At 42.6% G+C, this 25,065-nt stretch overlaps 1 protein-coding gene across 4 annotated transcripts in view; it reads right to left on the bottom strand.

The window, feature by feature from the left end:
- Positions 1-25,065, bottom strand: part of wdr3 (WD repeat domain 3) — a 57,437-nt gene that overhangs the window by 5,569 nt on the left and 26,803 nt on the right. For all 4 annotated transcript variants that reach the window (XM_070893511.1, XM_070893510.1, XM_070893509.1 and 1 more), the window contains 13 exons: positions 24,004-24,097; positions 21,323-21,424; positions 19,909-19,994; positions 15,239-15,374; positions 13,432-13,488; positions 12,301-12,401; positions 9,901-10,012; positions 6,672-6,806; positions 4,104-4,154; positions 3,376-3,441; positions 3,174-3,266; positions 1,550-1,597; positions 301-344 (listed from right to left, as the gene is read on the bottom strand). In XM_070893511.1, coding sequence (XP_070749612.1) covers positions 301-344; positions 1,550-1,597; positions 3,174-3,266; positions 3,376-3,441; positions 4,104-4,154; positions 6,672-6,806; positions 9,901-10,012; positions 12,301-12,401; positions 13,432-13,488; positions 15,239-15,374; positions 19,909-19,994; positions 21,323-21,424; positions 24,004-24,097 — 1,125 coding nt within the window. The remainder of the gene's footprint in view (positions 1-300; positions 345-1,549; positions 1,598-3,173; positions 3,267-3,375; positions 3,442-4,103; positions 4,155-6,671; positions 6,807-9,900; positions 10,013-12,300; positions 12,402-13,431; positions 13,489-15,238; positions 15,375-19,908; positions 19,995-21,322; positions 21,425-24,003; positions 24,098-25,065) is intronic.

The raw sequence follows: 25,065 nt of genomic DNA, 5'->3' as shown, positions 1-25,065 counted from the left end.
GGATTCCGGGAGAACTTCCCTGCTCTTCTTCGAAAAGTGCCATAGGATTTTTTATGTTCATCTGAGAGGGAAGATAGACCTTCAGAGTAACGTCTCATCCAAAGGACAGCACCTCTGATAATGCAACACCCCCTCAATACTGCACTGGAGTGTCAGCCTAGATTATGTACTCAAGTCTCTGGCATAGGACTTGAATCCACAACCATCAGACTCAGAGGCAAAAGTGCATCTGATTCAGAAGTTTGTGGGTTTAATTTGCTACGAGTTTAAAGTGAATGTCCAGATTAAATTGTTACTCACCTTGATTTGACTTTTCGAATAACATCCAAGACATAACGGGAGGGCTGAGAAAAATTTAATAAATTACTTAAATACCAAAACCAGCCAACACATAAAATTATTAAATATCACAGCAGTTGAATTGTACTTGCTATAAGCATTCTGTGATTCCATTGTCATTTTTCTTTCATGAATAATTAAATTGCTTTAAAATTACTTTTCCCATTGCCAGAGGCAACATAAATAACAAACTAGTTTGGACCTGACAATTTCCTTTCAAGCCTTAATAACTACTACACTCTTGAAACAAATTATTATAGTGGAGTAGCACTGCTTCCAAATTTGCAAATTAAAGGAATTGTCCTTGACTAAAAAATAAGGTAACTGGAGCTATGTATGGATGGCACTTCAACCAGTTGTAGCAGTGTCTTGATGTAATACTCCTCCAAAGAAGATATAAACATGAATGTAATGATAAATACTTTTAAAAAAGTAATAAAACAAAATATTAACTATAAGGCCTTCACAAGCACATATCTTTTAAGAGAGACTGCAGTCGCTGTTAAGAGTGTTGAGTTACTAGCCTAGCCTTTCCAGTCCCAGCCGCCAGATTAGAACAGATTCGGGCTGGGACGGACTGTTAATGGGCTCATGGATGTGTGGCTCTACCTTCTCCCCACTTTTTCCAGAGGGTGGGCCCAGTGGTACAGAATGTGCATACCCACACATGGCCGTGCAAATGACATGCAAATGAGGGAATTGTGGCCTTTGCTGTGATTTCTGTCACTTGCCCAGTTCGAATGCTGGATGTAGGGGCTGCCTGCTAGACCCCAGCATGCAACATTCAATGGTCACAGCGAGGGCCTCAGAGGAATAATTGACAGGGGGCCTCAGAGCACAACCATGCACAGGTTCCAGCAGCATCATGAAAAAGTGGGGAGAAAATTGTCCTCAGACTGCGGTTGTTTCTTCCTCCTGCTGCATCAGACCTCTGCCTTCTGAAAAAGGTGCAGACAGGGTGGAGTGCGTCCTTGAGCATATCTCCATCCCTGTTCGCCTCAGATATGCCGGAAAGTGAGGGGGTATCCTGCCCTGCCGAAGATACCATCTGCTCCAAAATCGGAAAGCCTTTTATTGACTATATCTTGATTTTGCATGAGAATTAAGTCTACAAAATAACTCAAATCTATGATATAGACTGTTAAGTAGCATAGTGTTTACAAACGGGAACAAAAATGATAAAACAACCAGGAAGATTTAGACTACTTACAGAGATGTTTCCATATGCGGCCAGTATGGGGTTAGTAGGTGGCGGCAACTGGGAAGGATAAAGATCATGTAAGTTACCTTCCACGTACCACAAAAATAGCCAACAAGCTGATCTAATGCTAGAGTGAGATCTGTAAGGCTGTTAAACTGAGGATATTACATCATGTAATAAGAGATCATCATACAAAGTTCTGACAAAAGGCTATATCTGAAACGTTATTTTTTTCCCTTTCTTTGCAGATACTGCCTGACCTGCTGAGTGTTTCCAGCATTTTTTGTTTTTGTTTCATATTTCCAGCATCTGTAGTATTTTTTTTAAATTCCCGATATCTGATTTGAGTAAGTCATCACGCATTTGGTCCTGTATATAAATTATACTTGTTTTCCATTAACAAGCTTCACCAAAAGCTACTCTAAGAAAAACCTGTAAATATATAATCTATTTCTTGAAAATGAAAATGGAGTGGGGCTAGCTGAGAGTCTGCACAGACTCGATGGGCCGAATGGCTGTAACCATTCTATGATTCTATTCTAAGACACTGTATCACTTTTACTCCATCGGATGTACAAAAACATCCAAAGATTCACTATAAGGAAAAAAAATGCAAATGCTAGAAACCAAAATAAAAATAGCAAAATGCTGGGTGTAAACAGGTCAGGCAAATCTACAAAGAGGAAAACAAAACAATGTAAACATTTTGGGTGTAGATTCTTCATCAAGAAAACTGTAAGAAAAGCAAGCATTTCAGTGAGGTTGGGAAAAAAGAGGTAAAGGGGGAGGTGAAGAAATAGCAGATAAAGCAATTAGACAGAGGAAATTAATGGACTGAATGACCTCCTTAATAGAAAACTGATAGATGATCTAAAAGATCAGTGAGGTGATGAAAAGAAACAGAGAGAACAAAAGAATAGTTAAGAGGGTGAAAAGACGCAGCAAAGAGGCACACGAAAGCTGAGAAAATATATTTATTTTGTACTCTATCCATCTCACATTTGAAGATTTCCCACTGCTGATCTGTTGACCTGTCTGCCAACATTTCTGTCCAGTTAATATGGGCCAGCTCCTCTTTTACCTCACAGAATTTTGCCTTTTTCCGGTCCAGCACCCTGATCTTTCACTCCTCATTATCCTTTTTTATTCTTGCATGGAACATAACATTGTTCTGGTCACTATTTCCTAATGGTTCTCCTACTCACAACACTTATTTGAGCCCTTCATTTCCCAAAACTAAAGACAAGTGTAGCTCCATTAAAAAATGCCAGTTATTGTTCAAAATTAAGGATGAGATGGAAGATCTATTTAACCCTATAACACCATTTTGTGGCAATAAGGGGAACAAGAAGTGCTTAGATTCAAGCTATCCAATCATAGAACTGGATTTTTGGTTCTGACTGGTTGATTGGATAGTTTAGATTTTGATATCCTATCAGATGATCGGCATGCAGCTGTCAGGACATGTTGTTAGGGGAAACGCTGATAAGACTGTCTTCGTGACTCGGAGTATATTCCAGAACTGCTATTCACTGAGGTGGTTGGCATTCACATTACATTGTTTTGGCAAATAGTTGTCCTAGATGGCTATATAATATAAGGAACTATGTAATCACTATATGAAAATGCCAACCTTTTTGCCTGCAAGTTTACAAGCTTGACTGTGCTCCTCCAGTTTCTTGGTCTCGTCCCTGTACAGTTCAATTGCTTCCATGATACGCTCAGCCTGTCAAAAACATTCAACAACTAAGTACAGTGGGGCCCACAGTGCTCATTTTAAAATATAAAGAGTATTCTGTCAATTTAGAAATACATTATTGGTTCTACACACTTACAGCTTTAACAGTTTCTATAGTCTTCTTTCCAGGTAAGCCTGCTTCCCCTTCTTTCTCTCCAGGAACCTGTAAGGTGAAAGGTAATTTCAGTGAAAACTCCTTTGTTGTATTGTTTCATAAACATTACATTGACTGGCTCTATAATAGTTATCGAGACCTCAGTCGGGTAAATCAATAACAGGCGGAAAAATGGAGATATGGCATGAACCCTCAAGCAAGAGAAACTGTTTTCATAGATTCCTTACATCTAATTCTGCAATCCTACTCATTACACATAGGGTTACAGAGGAGCAATATAAACATCTCCCATTTGAAGTCAACAGCTAACACTGTCAGCAAGTTCTGTAAACCATCAGTGCAGCCTCAAGGATCAAATCCAGTAAGAAGCATGGACATCCATCGATGTCTGCCTATGTTAATATCATGTTCAAGGTTGTTAGCAAGAATATCGTAAAGAACGAATACTTCATAACAAGATATACTTTTACAAACTGTTCAAATGAATTATGAAGTACTGGTCAATCTCCCATGATGTTGCATGTAGTTTTCAGGTGAAGTCGGGTAACAGAACAGGGGATAACTGGGCCAGGGTACAGAGACAGAAGATTTTAATATATTATAGATGGGAGAAGCTTACAGGTGTGTCCTCAACTTTGATTGTGCAACTGACTCCATTGGAACATTATAAAAGGCACATTATGAGGCTAATCTGTTAGTGAGATACTCACCACTGGTTCATCTCCCTTTGCCACACTCTCTTCGAATTCAGCTTCCCTTTGCTGTGGGAAAAGAGCTCATTAATAGTTAATGCACACAATGCAAAAATTCTAAACCAAATAACATGCTCTTATATACACAACTGGAAGCTCAATTCTCCCTATAACTTGCAGGGAAATCTTGAAAGGTCTGCCTCAAACTTTAGAAGAGTTATTGCAGTACACTGAAGACCAGATCTCCCTCTTTTGCCACTTATAGGGTTGGGCAAGACTTCGGCCACTGTGCCAATCTTGCCAGCATCTCAGCCCAGTTTCCTGCTCTTTGACCCAGGCAAGTAGTCCAAAGAACAAAAATCTCCAAGACCAAAGCCTTCAAGCAGGGGTGGAGGCAAAATGGAGGGAGAGTAGGTTGCTACAAAGCCCACTCCCTCCATCAGGAAGCTTCAGGGTCTTTCTATCATCACACAGGGGACGACCGCTGGGATCACCTGAGGGCATTGAGTCAACCACATAGTGTGCGCTTGGAGTCCCGTGTAGGCCAGACCGATGAGGGGTGGCATTTTCTCTTTCCTCCAGGATATTAGTGAACCAGTTGGGTTTTTTACAACAATCTGGCAACTTTCATGGCTTCTTGATGCCAGCTCACCAGATTTATTGAACACAATTTCAAATCTTGCCAAGTTGGGATTTGAAGTCATAACTTCTAGTTTGCTAATCCAGCACCATGATCCCTGTACCCTATCTAAGGGGCAGAATGTCTGCAGGGTGGGACCTGGTTCCAGTCCTATCTTTCCACGTAGCCACAGAGTCATCTGCAATGGCTTCTCTTCCCACTCCCACATCATTACCTCTGGAATCCCCCAACGATTTATCCTTGGCTCCCACCTATTTCTCATCTACATGCTGCCCCTTGGCGATATCAACAAAATACAAAATTCGGTGCCACATGTACGCTGCGACCACCCAGCTCTACCTCACTACCACCTCTCTTGACTCCCTCCAGTGCCTCCGATTTGTCATGCTGCTTGTCCGACATTCTGTATTGGATGAGCAAATATTTTCTCCAACTAAATATTGGAAAGACCGAAGTCATTGGCCCTGAAATTCCGATGTCCCGGGTCCGTACGAAGTTTCTACGCATGCACTGAAAACCGGCTATGCCGATCTGTCAAGTTTCTGGCTTGACAGATCCTCCGTATCTCGGGAGCGAGGACACTGCAGGGCAAGATTTCTGATATTTACGAACATCTTGTCCTGCAAATGTCCTTTAAAATCTTGCACCTGAAAAAGCAGGCGTATAGCCTACTTTTACAGGCGCAAGAGTTTAAAAATACAAAAAACACTTTAAAATAAAGTTATAAAAACACATTTTATTGTTAAAAACCCTCCCCACTACGTTTAGTTTATTTTAAGGCTTAATTAAAAAAATGTTTTCAAAAGTTGGGAAAATATATTTTTTTATAACAACTTTAATTTAAATGAATGTTAAATATGTAGTTTATTTTCTGTTTTTTATTGTGTTTTGGGTGTTTGGGGCGGGGGTTTTTCTCATTCATACTAATAGGAGTTCCGGACTTATGGAACTCCTATTACTATGAATGAGAATCTATACTACACCTGATTGGCTGCTGTCTCCAGCTCCCGGCCTGCGCATGTCCCCATGTGCACACGCTGCGACGCGCAGTCACGAGAGGCCTCAGGGCACAGCAGCAACGGGTAAGTGCGCATCTTTTTTCTCTTTTTCTGTTGTTTGCCCGACTGGAATTTAAGGACCATTGTCTTTGGTCTCTGCCACAAACTCCTTTCTCTAGCCACCGACTCCAGCCCTATCTGAGGTTGAACCAGACCGTTCACAACCTTGGTAACTTACTTGACCCCGAGATGAGCTTCTGACCCTATTTCCGTTCCATCGCCAAGACTGCTCACTTCCACCTCCGTAACATTGCCCATCTCCGCCCATGCCTCAGCTCATCTGCTGCTGAAACTCTCATCCATGCCTTTGCTACCTTCCAAGATCTCTGAGCTCCTTCAATTCCAGCCTCTTGCGCATTCCTGATTTTAATCGCTCTATCATTGGCGGCCGTGTCTTTAGCTGCCTAGGCCCCAAGATCAGGACATTCCTTAAACCCAACTCTTTTACCAAGTTACTGGTCACCTGTCCCAATATCTCCCTATGTGGCTCAGTATCACATTTTGTTTGATATTGCTTTCGTGATGCGCCTTGGGACATTTTACTAAGTTAATGGCACTATATAAATGCATGTTGTTGTTGTTTTATGAACCTATTCCCAAAAGGAACTGCGTTGAAACATGGTGAACTGAATTTGAGCAGTCTCAACCCAGTTCCTCAATAGCATAGGCTCACAGCTGACAGACAAAGGATATGCCCATCCCATTAGCCTGGTTATATTTGAACCCAGGATCCAGAGGTGAATAGCAATGGTTTCTCTACTAAACCTCACAATCTTACTTGAAAATCTGCTAGCCTGAGAATACACAGGTACCCACGTACTTTGCTCCTTCACAGACCTATTTTAACTAACAATTAGACCTTCTCGCTCCAACAATTAAAGACATTACCATTTCTCTCTCTTCTTCCAGGATAATTGGCTCTCTTGTTCGCTCCCACAGCCGTAAAGATTTATCATGAGAGGAAGAAACTATGTGATCTCCATTAGGGCTGATGGCCAGACACCAGACCTCCCCATGATGTCCCTGTGGAGAGAACAAAGAAGCCCACATAACAGCCAGGCCTGATCAGACAGGCTTTACAGATCTATAAAAAACCTGAAAGCAGTCACAATTTGTAACAATTACCAAGAGTATACACATCTAAAGAGGCAGGCAGTATGCTGTAGTACAGAAACAATTGTGAAGCTGTTTTAGTCCTCCTCAATTATGTTTGTAACAGTCAGATCAGCATAGGCTTGGGAGAGTGAAGAGAGCAAGTTGGGAAAAGTTTAAAAACCTCAAAATTTTCAAAAGGAAAAAAACTTAAATATCTAAGATTTACTAGATTGTGAATGAACCAGTCAGGCAGAATATTTTGTCTCGACCAGGCCAACATCCCCAGAATTGAAGCAGTGACCACACTTGATCAGCTCCGCTGGGCAGGCCACATTGTCCAGACACGAGACTCCCAAAGCAAGCGCTCTACTTGGAACTCTTTCACAGCAAACGAGCCAAAGATGGGCAGAGGAAACGTTACAAGGACACCCTCAAAGCCTCCCTGATAAAGTGCAACATCCCCACTGACACCTGGGAGACCCTGGCCAAAGACTGCCCTAAGTGGAGGAAGTGCATCCGGGAGGGCGCTGAGCACCAAAAGATTGCCGAGAGCATGCAGAAACATAGAAAATAGGTGCAATAGGCGGCCATTCGGCCCTTTGAGCCTGCACCACCATTCAATATGATCATGGCTAATCATGCAACTTCAGTACCCCACTCCTGCTTTCTCTCCATACCCCTTGATCCCTTTAGCCTTAAGGGCCACATCTAACTCCCTTTTGAATATATCTAACGAACTGGCCTCAACAACTTTCTGTTGTAGAGAATTCCACAGGTTCACAATTCTCTCAGTGAAGAAGTTTCTCCTCATCTCGGTCCTAAATGGCTTATCCTTAAGACTTTGGTTCTGCACTTCCCCAACATCGGGAACATTCTTCCTGCATCTAACCTGTCCAATCCCTTCAGAATTTTATATATTTCTATGAGATCCCCTCTCATTCTTTTAAATTCCAGTGAATATAAGCCTAGTCGATCCAGTCTTTCTTCATATGTCAGTCCTGCCATCCCAGGAATCAGTCTGGTGAACCTTCGCTGCACTCCCTCAAATAGCAAGAATGTCCTTCCTCGGATTAGGAGACCAAAACTGAATACAATATTCAAGTTGTGGCCTCACCAAGGCTGTGTACAACTGCAGTAACACCTCCCTGCTCCTATACTCAAATCGTCTCGCTATGAAGGCCAACATGCCATTTGCCTTCTTCACCACCTGCTGTACCTGCATGCCAACTTTCAATGACTGATGTACCATGACACCCAGATCTCGTTGCATCTCCCCTTTTCCTAATCTGTCACCATTCAGATAATATCCTGCCTTCCTGTTTTTGCCACCGAAGTGGATAACCTCACATTTATCTACCTTATACTGCATCTGCCATGCATTTGCCCACTCACCTAACCTGTCCAAGTCACCCTGCAGCCTCTTAGCATCCTCCTCTCAGCTCACACTGCCACCCAAGTGTCATCTGCAAACTTGGAGATATTACATTCAATTCCTTCGTCTAAATTATTAATGAATATTGTAAATAGCTGGGGTCAAGCGCAGGCAGCGGAAAGAGCGTGCGGTAAACCTGTCCCATCCAGCCCTTCCCTCAACGACTATCTGTCCCACCTGTGACAGGGACTGTGGTTCTCGTATTGGACTGTTCAGCTACCTAAGGACTCATTTTAAGAGTGGAAGCAAGTCTTCCTCGATTCTGAGTGACTGCCTATGATGATGATGAGTCAGATTCCAGGAAACAGTTCAAACCATTAAAAGGTTGATATTTACAATGACGAGTATGAGATTCCGGACTGTAGAACTTGCACCCAAGTATAACAAGCACCGTACTATTATAGAAACTTCCACAGAATTGAATATATAAAATTTCGTCTCTAAAACTGGTGGGTAGTCTAATTGTTAGTGAAGAGCTCTCAGAATAATCTTATAATTTCTCTTAGAGTTATAAAATCTATTTATTAGAAGTCATTTTCTTTGTGAGTTTATAGCTTTTGGCATTCCAATCCTTTGAGGATGTCAGTGTTGCCCCGTGGCTATACTTCCTCTTTGAAGCTCCAGTGCTCTCATTATCATCCAACACAAATTCTGCTGGGATAACCCTTGTTGGTCTGTCCTTGCCCTTTAAGATGAGCCACTCCACTGCCACAAAATATTCTGCCTGACTGGTTCATTCACAATCTAATAAATCTCAGATATCAAGTTATTTTCCTTTTGCAAATGTTGAAGTTTTTAAACTTTTCCCAACTTCCTCTCTTCACTTTCCCAAGCCTATGCTGATGCTGATCTGCAAACAAGAGGCCTATGGTAGTTGTCCCTGATTTTCCTTTTGTCCCTGTGGAAAGTGCCTGGCCTCCACTTTGTACCTCATCATGACAAGAAACCAAGAGTGGCAAATATCCTTGTTGACAAACCCATATTGTACCACTATGAAGTGATGATCTGTTGTGCTAACCCCACCTCCCATTTAAAACGTTAAAAATTTTTTTAAATTATTTTATTTTTCACTTGCTGTATAAACAAAGTAATTGGCTAAAGGGTAGGAAACAAAAAGTAGGAATACAAGAATTTTGAAAGGTGGCGACGGATTGTGTGCAACGTTGCAACCTTTCCACAACATTAGTAGCATACGTCTCTTATAGTCCGGGAATGCAATGTCACCGAATAAAAGAGTGAACAATGCTGCATATCTGATGGGTGCAATCAGTTTAAGAGGAAATTGATCAATGATAGAAAATAAAAATATAGAAAAATGATTAAAATATGTAGACTTTGAAGTGTTTTACTCTGCCACTTGGTAACCAGCTTTGAGTGTGAATTCAAAGCAAGAATTAATTTTCTTGCTGTACAATTATTTAAATGGTGATCTTACTCTTTGTAATTATTAGAACAAATATACAGGAAAGGCTTTCCAAAGAGCACCACCACCATTTGTAGATGAAAAAACAACTTAATAACTCCCACCTTAGAACCACACTCCTAACTGTTTGCATAGGCTAATGTTACTTTAGCTGAAGTTATACTCACTTCCAGTGTCTGAATGTGCTCAAACTTGTCAGCATCCCACTGTTTGATCTTCCGGTCTTTCCCCGCAGTAAAGAAAAGGTGAGTTTTTGCTACAAACTTCAAATGCATTACACTGCAGGGAAACAGGCCAGAATATAATCAATATTTGGGTCACCGATTTTGCTAAGAAATTGTCTTTCCCTCAGCATTGATCTAAAATTTACCTATATATATATATATATATATATGTATTTACACATATATATATATATATTTGTATGTGAAATACTAAAATTATACATATGACTGCAGAGTTCTGCAAGTGCTGTGTTTAAACTATGCTGACTACACGACAGATAATACCAGATGCTTAGCACAAACCAATCGACTCAGAGAATAAATTCCATAAAATGCACAAGGAAGCCATCTTACTGCTCTGGATTAGATATTTTCTCTGTCCCTTTTTAAAAAAAACGCTCTTTTTGCTCAGAGTGCATATTTTGCTATTTTTTAAACCTACATTGTATTACGTTTTATTTGTTTTGTTCTCATCATCCCTTTTTCTTCTAGCCCTAGTGTCTTGCTCTGCCCTCCCAGGGCCTTTTTGCTGACTGCTCACACTCCAGCCTCCATTGTGCCTGAAGAAAATAGCTTCAGCATTAAATACAGTCCAGTATGCTGAAACTTCCAAGTATATATTAAGTGTGTTCCTTCATACTGAAGGAAGTGATATATTAAAACATGTTCCTGTTAAATGCATTTCAGTTATTAAATGCGTACCCGTTATTCATAAGTAAATTCTATTTGTAAAATTAATGTGTCCCATATCCATATTAAATGTGAATCCATTATTAAATGGGTTCCAGTTGTATGCTAAGTACATTCCAGCTGGATAGTAAATGCATTCCAGTTCTATATATTCAATATGTTCATTGCATGTTAAATGTAGATTAATTCATAATTTAATATGCTCCAGTTGTATTTCAATACACTCCTTCAAACTGAAATTTTAAAATTCAAGTAACAACGTGTTCACAATAGACTAGTTTTATTGCCTTTACTCCCCCCTAAACACCATTGCAGAAACAACTCCATTACATCTCTAACTCTTTGTTCTATTCTGAATGTGTAACTATTTCAGCTGTTCTTTATACTGAAATTTAAAGTTCTAACCATTTAAAAGTTAAAGCAACTGAAACCATTTAAGTGTTCATTCACACAGAAAGTTTAAACAGCTTCAAGTAGAACTCTAACATTTCACAATTCCAGTAATTATAACCATTTGAAACATTCCGAACAGTTCTTTCATTATACCCTATTCAGCACTTTCACCCTCAGTTATCCTTTACTATCAAGCATTTCTTTTGATGCTTTTTATTATACATTTCGCAGTACTCAAATTTAAAAGATATTCTTTGACAAAATGTTTTGAAACCTTTTTACACAAGCATTATCAATCAAATCCCTTTGGCATAATTACTGTACAATTCACTTTTCCCAGATATAAATTCCAATATTTCATTCTCTTCACCTCACCAAACATCACTCACTTCTCCACAACAATACACATCAGAAACGTAGTCTAGCCCCAACTAATGGCCAACAAATGTATGTCTAAGCTTAGCCTGAAAACAGTAATACCAACACATTTCTTAAGCTCTCTATTGCAAATAAGTTGGGCACAACATTCCACAATGTCGACAACATGGAATAGAAATGATATCCATTCAAATGGTAACACTGAACAATGCAGGTACAATGCCCCCATTGTCCTCGACATTGTTGCAATCGTGCCCAGTGTTGGGATTTAACATAGTGTTATGAATTATGATATTGTTGTTGTTATACAGGTGCAACATCCCGATTCCGGAACTTTGAAAACCAGAATTGTCCGAAAACCGTACATTTTGCGCATAGCGGAGTTGTCCGGAATTATTGTGCGAAAACCAGATAGTTGAGGCAAAACCCAAAATACGGCAAGGATTCGGTCGAGGATTCCGGATTTCAGACAGAAAATCATGTCTAAAATCTGGAATCCTCGACCGAATCCATGCCGGATTGCAGGTTTTGCCGGATTTCGGACCTCGCTGCTCAAAACCCGGCACGGATTCAGTCAAGGATTCCGGATTTCAGACTATAGATTTTCTTGTCTGAAATCCGGAAAAACCCCAAAACTGGAAAGGATTCCGTCCCGAGGATTCCGGACATTGTACCTGCACTGATTATCACATGAATGAGCTGAGACGAGACTTTTACACACAATTTCCCACGACAATCTGACACAGCAACAATGATAACGGCTACCGAAATCAGTCTCTGGGATGAGGCCTCAATTGGTTTTGAGGCCATTAGCTGCTGTTCCTCCTATGATCTCATGAAGGAGATATTGGCACTTACGTCTGTTGGAAAATTGAAACGTACCTGTCGTCATGAGCAAAGAGAGACTTGTGACAGTCACCGAATTCTAATCCCCAAATCTTCACATTCCTGTCAGCTGAACCAGTTGCTATCAGAGTGCTGTCCTACAAATATATAACGAACAGTGATGTAAAAACAAAGCAACAGAAAAAAAATCATAGAAAGAAGAATCTAAAAATCGAAAACGTTCATATCGATAGAGGTTGTTTGTCAATCTTCACAAATCATTCAGCTAAACCAAGAAGTTCCTTCTCACCAAAAACACAAGAAATGCGTAGTGCCGGATCAATAACATCTATCCCAAAAATAAATGCCAGGCCCACTACTATACAAATCAGGTGACCCACGGACATGATGTACATGATTTTGTGTTACGATTTTCAATGGCAGAAGCAACTCATCTTCAAACAGCACGAGACTCAAATTCTCTGCCTTCTGGGGAGCCGCCCCACTGATTGCTCACCGTACTCCTCCCAGCACAGGAGATTTCATTCCACGAGACTGGCATGGTGGAAGATGGAGTGGGTGACTGCTGAAGCAGAACAAAACACACCTCTGCTCTTGCAGGTGTGCGAGTACTATGTATAAAACCCCTCCCCTCCACCCACCCCCGTCACGTACACTTTCCTTCTGTTTAGGTACACTTGTTTTAAAACAAAAGGACTTGTGTAGAAATGAAGCATGAATGTGAAGATCAATAATGTTTCTATAACTATATCTTGCTAATAATAGGGTAAATTCAGCATTTTGCATGTTCACAGCAGGAAGCCAGCTCGAAGAGAATGCAAGTCGGATGGTTGGGCGACAGTGTTGTAGCTCTAACTCTGACCTGCAATCCCTTCAAGATCAATCCCTGCTGCGAGCACAAAATAACATTTACCCCAAGATCTCCAGCGGACTTGATAAATAAATAGAGATGTGACATTAGCTCAATGATGTCCACATTTACCTTGCTTTGACTTTACTAAAAATTCAATCCCTTCATATTTATGGAGTTAGAAGCAACCATATTCCAAAATGAAATACGATAAATTATGCCGAAATTGTCCCCAATGTTTTGAAATAATTTATTCTCCCTTTATTCTGCAACATACACTAATATTGATCAGATGACACAAAGGTGAACAAACGTACAGAAGAGATATCCATACAGAGCACAGGTAGCTTGTGTCCATAAAGAGACAGGAAAAACTGCAGAGATAAAACAAAAAGAAGAAATGTTAGAACTGACCATTTCCTTTTTAGATCAAATGATGTGCTTTGATTAACCTTTCACACAAGTGGTGAAAAACAATAATTAAAAAAAAAAAGTCAGCTTACACAAGTTTAACATTTCTTGCACCAAGCAACTGGAAACATTCACACACATTTTCCTGGTTTCTGCAGCATTTCTGAGCCACATCCAAAACAACACAAATTAAATGTTTCATTTTTCTTCAACCATAAAATCAACACATTTCATTTATCTTCCCACATTGTGCTGCTATTTATGATCTGATCGGCATCATGTATTTTCACTATTATCATTTTGAGCAAACCACAGGGTGGAACACTGGCCTGTTTCTCAGAGGATTTAAAGGCATTAGATAACTTCAAATTTGCCTCTGATGCAGAAACTTAGGGTGCATTTACTCTGCGGGATTAGCATCAGTGCAAAGTGTTTTTTGGCTTTGCACTGACACTAAACTGGATCAGATGTCAAAGCCCAAACTGACTCTGAAGTGAATTGGAGTGACACTACCCCCTCCAGAATCTCACTTTGCTTCGTTCCAGTGTCAGGTTGGGCTCTGACTCTGTAGGTCATATTGCAAAAATGTGGCAAGCTTCCTTTCCTGAGGACATTAGTGAACCAATTGGATTTTTACAACAAACCAGAAGCTTTCATGGCTATTTTTATGTTAGCTTACAAATGACCAGATTTGCCATGGCAGGATTTGAACCTGGGTTGTTAATCTGGTACAATAACTAATGGACTACTGTACCCATTTAGCTTGGTGTAATAATACAAAATAAAGCACAGGCTATGCTACCTCAGATCAGTGGGTTAGCTTATCATTCTTTGAGGAAGCAGTTGTGGAAGCAGATTTAATACAGGTGCAACGTCCCGAATCCGGAACCCTCGAGACCGAGGCCGTTCCAGATTTTGCGTTTTTCCGGACTTTGGAACGTCTTTCTGATGTCACGAATCTGGAAACACCCGAGCCCAGGTTCGGGTATTTCCGGATTTCAGAACATCAGGTGGGGGGCGGGTGCTCGCTGGGGAGCTTATCGGGCAGGGCCCTGCCGCCGAGGAAGTGTTTGGGCGGGGCTCTGCCATCGGGCGGGGACCCGCCGAAGAGGAGCTGGTCGGGCGGCTCCGTTATGGAGGTGGTGTTCGGGCGGGCCAGTGAAGATGCCCCGAGGTAAAGGCAGCGGCGGTGAGGTGAGGCCAGAGGTCGGGCAGCGGCAAGGCGAGGCCCGAGGTCAGGCAGCGGCGGGACCTCGAGGTCGGCGGGTCCAGATTCTAGAACATTTTACGGATTACGGACAACCTTGCCACCAATCGGTCCGGAGTCCGGAACATTCCGGATCTTGCACGCTGTACCTTTAGTAACTTTCAAAAGGGAATTAGATAAATACTTAGGGAAAACATTTACAGGGCTATGGGAAAAGAGCAGGGGAGTGGGACTAATTGGATAGCTCTACCACAATGGGCCAAATGGCCTCCTTTTGTGCTATATCACGTATCATACAATGGAGGGAAGCACGTGTGTAACAAACATTTTTCTTAGAAGTACTTTTTAAAATAAATATGGCCCCCATCATGGCTACCTGACCGTAAGCATTTGCCTGTGTTAGAGAAGCAGGTGAACAGGCTACAAAACATTGTTTAGCCAGGGAGGGCTTCTTTTGCAAATGTATTTCACAAGGTTTGAGTGAGGCCTTATAGCAATCTTTTTACCTTCAGTGTGTCCGTGTAGAATACTTTAATGGTACAATCAAGTAGCGATACTGCTAGCAGTCTTTGATTAGGGCTGTAGCATACAGAAAGGATGTCTTCATCCAGCTGCAGAGTGCGAATATGATTCAAAGAGAGTCTACAATTAAGGAAAAACAGAGCACAGGTCAAGATCAGCCAGAGCAGAAGTAGTTACATTATATACACCTCAAGTCGCTGGAGAAATACCATCAACGATGTCTCCGCAAGATCCTACAAATCCCCTGGGAGGACAGACGCACCAACGTTAGTGTCCTCGACCAGGCCAACATCCCCAGCATTGAAGCACTGACCACACTTGATCAGCTCCGCTGGGCAGGCTACATAGTCCGCATGCCAGACACGAGACTCCCAAAGCAAGCGCTCTACTCGAAACTCCTTCACGGCAAACGAGACAAAGATGGGCAGCGGAAACGTTACAAGGACACCCTCAAAGCCTCCCTTATAAAGTGCAATATCTCCACTGACACCTGGGTGTCCCTGGCTAAAGATCACCCTCAATGGAGGAAGTGCATCTAGGAGGGCGCTGAGCACCTCGAGTCTTGTCGCCGAGAGCATGCAGAAATCAAGCGTAGGCAGCGAAAGGAGCGTGCAGCAAACCAGGCTCCCTGCCCACCCTTTCCCTCAACGACTATCTGTCCCACCTGTGACAGAGACTGTGGTTCTCGTATTGGACTGTACAGCCACCTAAGAACTCATGCTAAGAGTTGAAGCAAGTCTTCCTCGAATCTGAGGGACTGCCTATGATGATGATGACATTATATACGTATCAATTATCTGAGGAAACGCTGGGAAAACTCGGGCTATTCAGCCTCAAAAGGAGAAGGTTGAGAAAGAAGTATTTAAAATAGTAAATGGAATAGAGACAGTAGATTTGGAACACTACTTCAAACAAAACCATGACAGTAGAGCAAGGAAGCACAGGTTCAAACGACCAAAAGAAAAATTTAGGAATGGTGCCAGGAAGTTCTTCACACTGACCAACACATGAAATAAACTTCAGGATAGGGTCAGCCATGATCTTACTGAATGGCAGAGCAGGCTCGAGGGACCGTATGGCCTACTCCTGCTCCTATTTCTTATGTGGATGGACTGTTGGCTCTTAGTTTTATATTTTTGGGCCCTCTCGGCTTCCCTCTTCTCCCTTTCTCCTCACTTGACCCAGCTACTTTTCACCTCTCCCCTCAAGTTCTTTGCTCCTGCAGATTCCTACCTCAACCTAGCACTAGTCTTCAGCTTTTGTTTTCTCCTGCTGCTGTCCCAGGCTTGAACCCCCCGCCCCCCCCCACCCCCCCCGAACACACAATTACCCTCTGTGTGTCGCTTGGTATTTTCTGACAGACTCAGCAGGCCGCCTGTCATTACCTATTTGAGAGCAGTAACTCCTGGCCGTATCCTTTTCCATGTTCTTGCTCAGTATTTGCACGGGGGGCTCAACTCACTAACCTTCCTTTCCACCAACCACTCCTTCCCAGACAGTCAATGGATCAATAATTATCGCCCTTCTCCCCATTTCCCTCCAGATTTGCTGCTCACTCACAAAAAAGGCCCTTGCCATCTATGACTTTATCATGGATGATAGTCAAAGTCAGGATGCCAATACAGAGATTTATCAAAGCATTCCCATCAATCTGCTGTGGTGGCAGCGTGGTCCTTATCACCGTCACACTTTGGTCTCTCCTGCTACTCCCTTCCATCTTCTCCTGCTTCGAGCATCTCACTTCTCCTTTAAAATCTTCACTGTCTTCCACTCAACTCCCCCTCCCTCCCCCACAAGCTTCACCACAAGATATCTTCCTCCCCCTCAGCCTATGTACTGAGCAACTCCTCATCCTTCATGATTTCAATCTCCACTTGAACTCCCCTTGCCTTCGCCCCATCAAATTCACTGCTGTCTTATCCTCCCGAAAGCTCTCCCTCCATATAAACTCTTCTACCTATACTCACAGAAACTCACTTAACCTCGCCATCTCCCGTGGACTTCATCACCAGCACGGCCATCTCTGACCACTTGTATTCCTCACCACCCACATTTGCCTGGCCCCTTCCAATCCCACCGATTGCCACATCTACCACTGATTAAAAACTCTACCCCAAGTAATTTACAACCACATTATTTAACTTCCAACTGCCTAGCTTTGGCCAGCCATTTGTCAAAATAGAACATAAGAAATAGGAGCAGGAGCAGGCCATTTGGCCCCTCGAGCCTGCTCCGCCATTCAATAAGGTCATGGCTGATCTGATCTTGGGCTCAGCTCCACTTCCCTGCCCGCTCCCCATAACCCTTCATTCCCTTATCGCTCAAAAATCTGTCTATCTCCGCCTTAAATATGTTCAATGACCCAGCCTCCACAGCTCTCTGGGGCAGAAAATTCCATAGATTTAGATCCCTCAGAAGAAATTCCTCCTCATCTCAGTTTTAAATGGGCGACCCCTTATTCTGAAACTATGGCCCCTAGTTCTAGATTCCCCCATGAGTGGAAATATCCTCTCCATATCTACCTTGTCGAGCCCCCTCATTATCTTATATGTTTCAATAAGATTATCTCTCATTCTTCTAAACTCCAATGTGTATAAGCCCAACCTGCTCAACCGTTCCTCATAGAAACATAGAAAATAGGTGCAGGAGTAGGCCATTCGGCCCTTCGAGCCTGCACCGCCATTCAATGAGTTCATGGCTGAACATGCAACTTCAGTACCCCATTCCTGCTTTCTCGCCATACCCCTTGATCTCCCTAGTAGTAAGGACTACATCTAACTCCTTTTTGAATATATTTAGTGAATTGGCCTCAACAACTTTCTGTGGTAGAGAATTCCACAGGTTCACCACTCTCTGGGTGAAGAAGTTTCTCCTCATTTCGGTCCTAAATGGCTTACCCCTTATCCTTAGACTGTGACCTCTGGTTCTTACTTCCCCAACATTGGGAACATTCTTCCTTCATTTAACCTGTCTAAACCCGTCAGAATTTTAAACGTTTCTATGAGATCCTCTCTCATTCTTCTGAACTCCAGTGAATACAAGCCCAGTTGATCCAGTCTTTCTTGATATGTCAGTCCCGCCATCCCGGGAATCAGTCTGGTGAACCTTCGCTGCACTCCCTCAATAGCAAGAATGTCCTTCCTCAAGTTAGGGGACCAAAACTGTACACAATACTCCAGGTGTGGCCTCACCAAGGCCCTGTACCTCCCTGCCCCTGTACTCAAATCCCCTTGCTATGAAGGCCAACATGCCATTTGCTTTCTTAACCGCCTGCTGTACCTGCATGCCAACCTTCAATGACTGATGTACCATGACACCCAGGTCTCGTTGCACCTCCCCTTTTCCTAATCTGTCACCATTCAGATAATAGTCTGTCTCTCTAAGTCAACCCCTTCAAGTCAGGTCAATAGCTCTGTAACCATTGACTTGTTCAGTCAATCCCTCAACTTCATCTTCGATGCCCTCATCCCCGGTAAAACTTTAATTGTCTCCCATTGTAGCTGTTCCCCTTGGTGCAGCCCCCATCTTTGCTTCCTCAAGTCCAAGAACCGCAAACTTGAATGCACTCGGTGCACATTTGTCAAACCATTCCATCATCAGATCTGGCTCCACCACAAGCTCCCTTAGGCCTTATCCTGAGCTGATTTTCTGATGCCATATCGCCTCCATCTCCTCTTCCACACCCATCAGTCCATTCATGCTTTTCCAGACTCTATCACCCCAGTGCTCTCTTGGCCCGCCTCTCATCCTCCACTTTCCGTAAACTGCAGCTCATCCAAAGCTCTGCAGCCTACATCCTATTCCAAATCAAGTCCTGCTCACTCATCATTCCTAAGCTCTCTGAAGTATATTAACTCCCAGTCTCCCAATGCCTCAAATTTACAAATCTCATCCTTATGTTTAAATTCCTCCATGGCCTAAGCCCTCCCATTCACTGTAACCTCCTTTACCTTTACAATTATCCCCCCCCCCCCAAACACACTGCATTCCTCGGACTCCAAACTATTTTATTCCATCCCCTCCCTTTTCCTGAACACTGGAGGTTGTGCTTTCAGTCAAGTTCTGAAATTCCCGCCAAAAATCCCTCCTCCTCCTCTCCACTTTCCTTTCATCCTTTAAAACCCTCCTTAAAACCCACTTCTTTGACCAAGTTTTTGGACACCTCTCCTAATGGCTCCTCCTTTGGCTCAGTGCCCATTTTTCCATGTGTCTCTGTGAAGCACCATGGCATTATTTTATGTTAAAGGCACAATATAAATGCAGGGTTTTGTTGTTGCATAGGATGAGTAAATGCTAACAGGCTATCCGACTGCAAGTGGCATCACAGTTGAGGAGATCCTGTCCTCGCCCAAGGTCCACACGTGCACTGTGTATTATCAACCACATATTTTTGGTTGCAAATAAACTAACAATAATGATGCTTTGTGTCTGCCTAGTCCCAATCACAAGTGGAACCCCTAGCTGATTTTGTTGAGCAGTGTTGAGGTCAGTTAACTCAGCACAGACTGATGGTCAGATCTGGGCCATTCCAAGACTATGTAGCTTGGCTACTAAGTGGATAAACCCACTTAGCTATCATGGGAGCCCAATCAGCTTTAACCCTTATTTGCTGCTCAATTAAGCAGCTCGATTTATTTTTCCCCACATTCCTCACCTTGTCTGGGTAGAATTTTCATCCTTCACCAACTCAAATTCCCAAAATTTCACCTTCTTGTCAGCACTTCCAGTAACAAAACCACGCTAGAACAAAGAACGATGAATAAAATGTAAAAGCAGTGTAATGAACATTCCTAAAATATTTGTGATGGGATTGGGCTGTTCAATGTATGACGTTGTCTTTTCATCTCAAATTTCAATTACAATCTAATCCAGAGATGATGTCTGGTTCCTCTTTGCGATTGAATGCCACTGCACATTTCTCATTTACTGGGAGGAGATGGGGGTAGATGAGATGCAATACCGCACCATTGTAATTTATTTTCTTTATGCTTCTGAGAAACAATTTATTAAAAATCAGTTGCCAAGTTGCCGCAGTATTATTGGATACCTGTTTGAAATAGAAAAAGTTAAACGGTTATAGAAAAAGGGCAGGGGAGTGGGAGGTGTTTTTTTAAAATTTATTCATTCGTGGGATGTGCTCGTCGCTGGCAAAGCCTGTCCCTAAATGCCCTTGAGAAGCTGGTGGTGAGCTGCCTTCTTGAACCGCAGCAGCCTGTGTGGTGAAAGTACTCCCACAGTGTTGTTAGGGAGGAAGTTCCAGGACTTTGACCCAGCGACGAGGAAGGAACAGCAATATATTTTCAATTCAGGATGGTGTGTAACTTGGAGGTGATGGTTTTCCCATGCGTTTGTTGCCCTTGTCCTTCTAGATGGTAGAGGTCGTGGGTTTAGGAGGTGCTGTCAAAGAAACTTGATAAGTTGCTGCAGTGCATCTTGGAGATGATATACATGGGACAAAGTTGATAGCTCGTTCAGAGTGCTCGCACAGGCAGGGTGGGCCAAATAACCTTCTGTGCAATATAATTGTACGATTCTCTTCTCAGAATCATTACAAAGACTGTGTTTTCTCTACTATGGCAGAACAGTTAAGGCTATCGTGTTACTTGACACTGGCCATCGATTGAGGCTGTTACTGCCATTTGCACACTCCTGAGTTTTGTCACGTAGCTGTGGTGCTGAGGCCCTCAAAGCTATCTGCCACAGTTGTAATGTTTATTCAGGTAGCAGCTAGGCTTTAGTGCCCCCACCCCACCCAGAATACCATACACTGATGTATTAAATTACATATTGGATTAACAGCTCCTCTGATGTAAGGGTTAGCTAACTCCTGCATTTATTAACCAGACTCCATTTCTACATATTTCCTTACCTGCTGACAAAAGAGTGGCCTGGTTTTCAACAGGCTAATTTTTAAATGATCCATTTACTAGATTCTGTTTGTGTGGGTGAGTAATTACAGCTTGCATGGTATGGATTACAAGGACATTTGAGTAAGGGTAACTGAGAGGTAATTTTCAGATCTCACTTAAAAATAAACTATACAGCTAATATCTTGCAAAATGGATTACCTGGTCTGGTGCCAGTGATATGGACCACACTGCTCCGTCATGGGCAACAAATGTCTCCAACAAATTTCCTGAAGCTAAATCAAAGAGCTGTAGCTTTCCAGACTCGAGAGGAAAAAACAGGGACAGTAAATATGACTACATTTTATGTATAATCTCATTCAGCTGTGCGCTAATAATCAGAGCTGTAACCCATATAAACTAACATTTGCTGTCTTCTATTTTCTATCACAAAGAAACATCTGTTGATGATTTAAGACCATTTATTTTAAGAGTCATAAGTTTTTGTTTTTACATTAAAAACTGACTTTTTTTTTACTCTCTTTCACTGACAAACTCATTAACAATCAACTGCAATAACTTGTATTTATATAGCGACTTTAACATAGTAAAATGTCCTCAGGCACTTTACAGGAGTATTATAAGGCAAAAGATTTGACATCGAGTCACAAAAGGGGGAATTAGGACAGGTGACCAAAAGCTTGGTCAAAGAGATAGGTTTTATGGAGCGTCTTATAGGAGGAAAAAGAGAGGTGGAGAGGAGGAGAGGTTTAGGCAAAGAATTCCAGAGCTTAGGGCCTAAGCAATGGAAAGCACCGCCACCAATGCTCAAGAGGGCAGAATTAGAGGAGCGCAGATATCTCGAGGTGGGGCGGGGGGGTTGTAGGGCTGGAGGAGATTACAGAGATAGGGAGGGGCGAGGCCATGGAGGGATTTGTAAACAAGGATGAGAATTTTGAAAGCAAGGCATTGACCAGGAGTCAATGTAGGTCAGAAAGTTGATTACGTCCTCACACATATACAATTTCCTAGTTTAACAACAATTACAGTGTGCTTTGGGATGATAAGCTCCTAGGGGATTCAGTGGAAGCATTTACACAAGCTCAATCTAAATTCAACCTGGAACCAATTGAAGTGATATTTCCTTCACAAACAGAAATTTCTTAAGTCCAGTGAAACACAGAACTTGGTTACCATTTTCAACTTGCTGATACATGTGGGACAAGGACAAAATGTCACTTCAATACGATCTTTTCTTCTGAGAACAACCAATGACAACAGAATAATGTAACATTTCTAAGCAACAGCTACTGGTTTTTGTGGAGACTTTCAATACACTGTTACTTACTTACATTTGCATCTGACGGAATTGCCCAGAAACATGAGATTACGAGTGTGTCCCCTGCTTTAATGCTATTCAAAGTCAAGAACTAACAGAAATGCTAAGATTATTTTTTCAAAAGGAAAGGTGACCGATTTTAAAGATTAGAAGTTGGAACTGTCCAGACTAGCGATTACAGGAACTGTGATTTAATACTCACTATATGTATTATTTTCATTTTTCTTCCATTAGGTACTTCAAATACAGAAAAGCTTGTTTTAAGTAGCAGGTATCAATGTCACTCTCATATGGGCTTCCTTATAGGATCTCATTTGATGACTCACTTGGTAACTAAGTTGGGTGGCAGTGTGAGCTGCGAGGAGGATGCTATTAGGCTGCAGAGTGACTTGGATAGGTTAGGTGAGTGGGCAAATGCATGGCAGATGAAGTATAATGTGGATAAATGTGAGGTTATCCACTTTGGTGGTAAAAACAGAGAGACAGACTATTATCTGAATGGTGACAGATTAGGAAAAGGGAAGGTGCAACGAGACCTGGGTGTCATGGTACATCAGTCATTGAAGGTTGGCATGCAGGTACAGCAGGCGGTTAAGAAAGCAAATGGCATGTTGGCCTTCATAGCGAGGGGATTTGAATACAGGGGCAGGGAGGTGTTGCTACAGTTGTACAGGGCCTTGGTGAGGCCACACCTGGAGTATTGTGTACAGTTTTGGTCTCCTAACTTGAGGAAGGACATTCTTGCTATTGAGGGAGTGCAGCGAAGGTTCACCAGACTGATTCCCGGGATGGCGGGACTGACCTATCAAGAAAGATTGGATTAACTGGGCTTGTATTCACTGGAGTTCAGAAGAATGAGAGGGGACCTCATAGAAACGTTTAAAATTCTGACGGGTTTAGACAGGTTAGATGCAGAAAGAATGTTCCCAATGTTGGGGAAGTCCAGAACCAGGGGTCACAGTCTGAGGATAAGGGGTAAGCCATTTAGGACCGAGATGAGGAGAAACTTCTTCACCCAGAGAGTGGTGAACCTGTGGAATTCTCTACCACAGAAAGTAGTTGAGGCCAATTCACTAAATATATTCAAAAGGGAGTTAGATGAAGTCCTTACTACTCGGGGGATCAAGGGTTATGGCGAGAAAGCAGGAAGGGGGTACTGAAGTTTCATGTTCAGCCATGAACTCATTGAATGGCGGTGCAGGCTAGAAGGGCTGAATGGCCTGCTCCTGCACCTATTTTCTATGTTTCTATGTTTCTATGCACTGTTCAGTGACTGAGCCATACAAACACAGATAATGATGCTCTTGGAGCTATACCCCAGTATAATTTAATGCCTTCAGAAGGTGATTTTCTTTTCTAAAAAGGCTTCCTTATAGCCAAGATCATTTCTTTTCAATTTATTCCAATTTACCACAATCGATGAAATAGACATAATAAGATTTATGTGGATTTTAGATGCTGCAAAATGCTATAATTGTCTTATCGAGTCAGCTCGAATTAACTAACTTTGAATCGGAAATATCACAACAGCTGCTCGAGAACTTTGCAACAAGGTCTGCCTTACCTTAGTTCCTAAGATAATTTGTCTATCCCCAGGAACAAAGAGAGAGCAGAGAGAGTATTCACAAACCATTGTCCTGATACACTGCAGTGTAGACCTGAGGATTAGAAAAACACTGCTGTTAAGGTCTGCTCCACAACCAGTGCCCACCTTTTGGGCCCAAATTTGGCCAGTACAGATTTCTGGCGCACTCACCAGAGGTGCGCCGCTTTTGTAGAACTCCAAGGCGCCAAAAATCTTCGGGCCGAGTTTGGCCGCTCCCCAGCCTCTCCTCCATAGTGGCGTAGAGTGGCAACTGGATTCGGGGGCGGAGCCAGGTCCCGCGCTGAAAACAGTGTCGGGACCTCCGCACATGCGCGCTAGAGTGTGCACGCATGCGCAGTAGCTCCTAGCCCCCAGAATCTGAGCGTGTGTGCTGCAGGCTGTGTGGGAGGGGCCGACGCTCGCCGTCCCTATCCAGGGCTGAGTGGCCGGCCGCACAGGCCGGCCGCAGCCTTCTCGTGCTGAGGGCTACAAGAGACAAGTTGGTGGCGGGGGGGGGGGGGGGGGGGGAAGAGTTTTGATCGGGGGAGAGGGGAAGGGGGAGGGGAAGAGTTTTGATCAGGGGGGGAGGGGGAGGGGAAGAGTTTTGATCCAGCGGGGGGCGGGGGGCGAGAAAAGAATTTTCAAAGATTTTCCAGTACTTTAATATCTAACTATCTTTACAAAAAATATACTCCGGTTAATCAGGCTGATAGCATCTACACCCTGTCCAGTCTCACTGCTTGGGATTTAAAAAAAAAACTAGCATTCCTATCATAACACTGTCATTTGGAGGCTACCTGCGCTGATCTCTTAATTCACCGCAAGGTTTTTCAGAATGTACAAAAGTGGCCACTTACTCAGGCCTAACTTAGTTTGGAGTTTTAGCTGGCTAAACTTGCTTAAATGCCCAAAACAGGCCTAAGTGGCTTGTAACACCCCATTTTGAAAAAAAAACTAAAAAAAACCTAACTAACTCACTTACACTGGAGCAACTTAAATGGGGAGAATTGCAATTTTTAAGTTACTCCTAAAAAATCTAAT

The sequence above is a fragment of the Pristiophorus japonicus genome, chromosome 11 (genome assembly GCF_044704955.1).
Source record: "Pristiophorus japonicus isolate sPriJap1 chromosome 11, sPriJap1.hap1, whole genome shotgun sequence".
Taxonomy (NCBI): domain Eukaryota; kingdom Metazoa; phylum Chordata; class Chondrichthyes; family Pristiophoridae; genus Pristiophorus; species Pristiophorus japonicus.
Note: the sequence above shows the minus strand (reverse complement) of the source record. Positions and strands in the feature narration are given on the sequence as shown.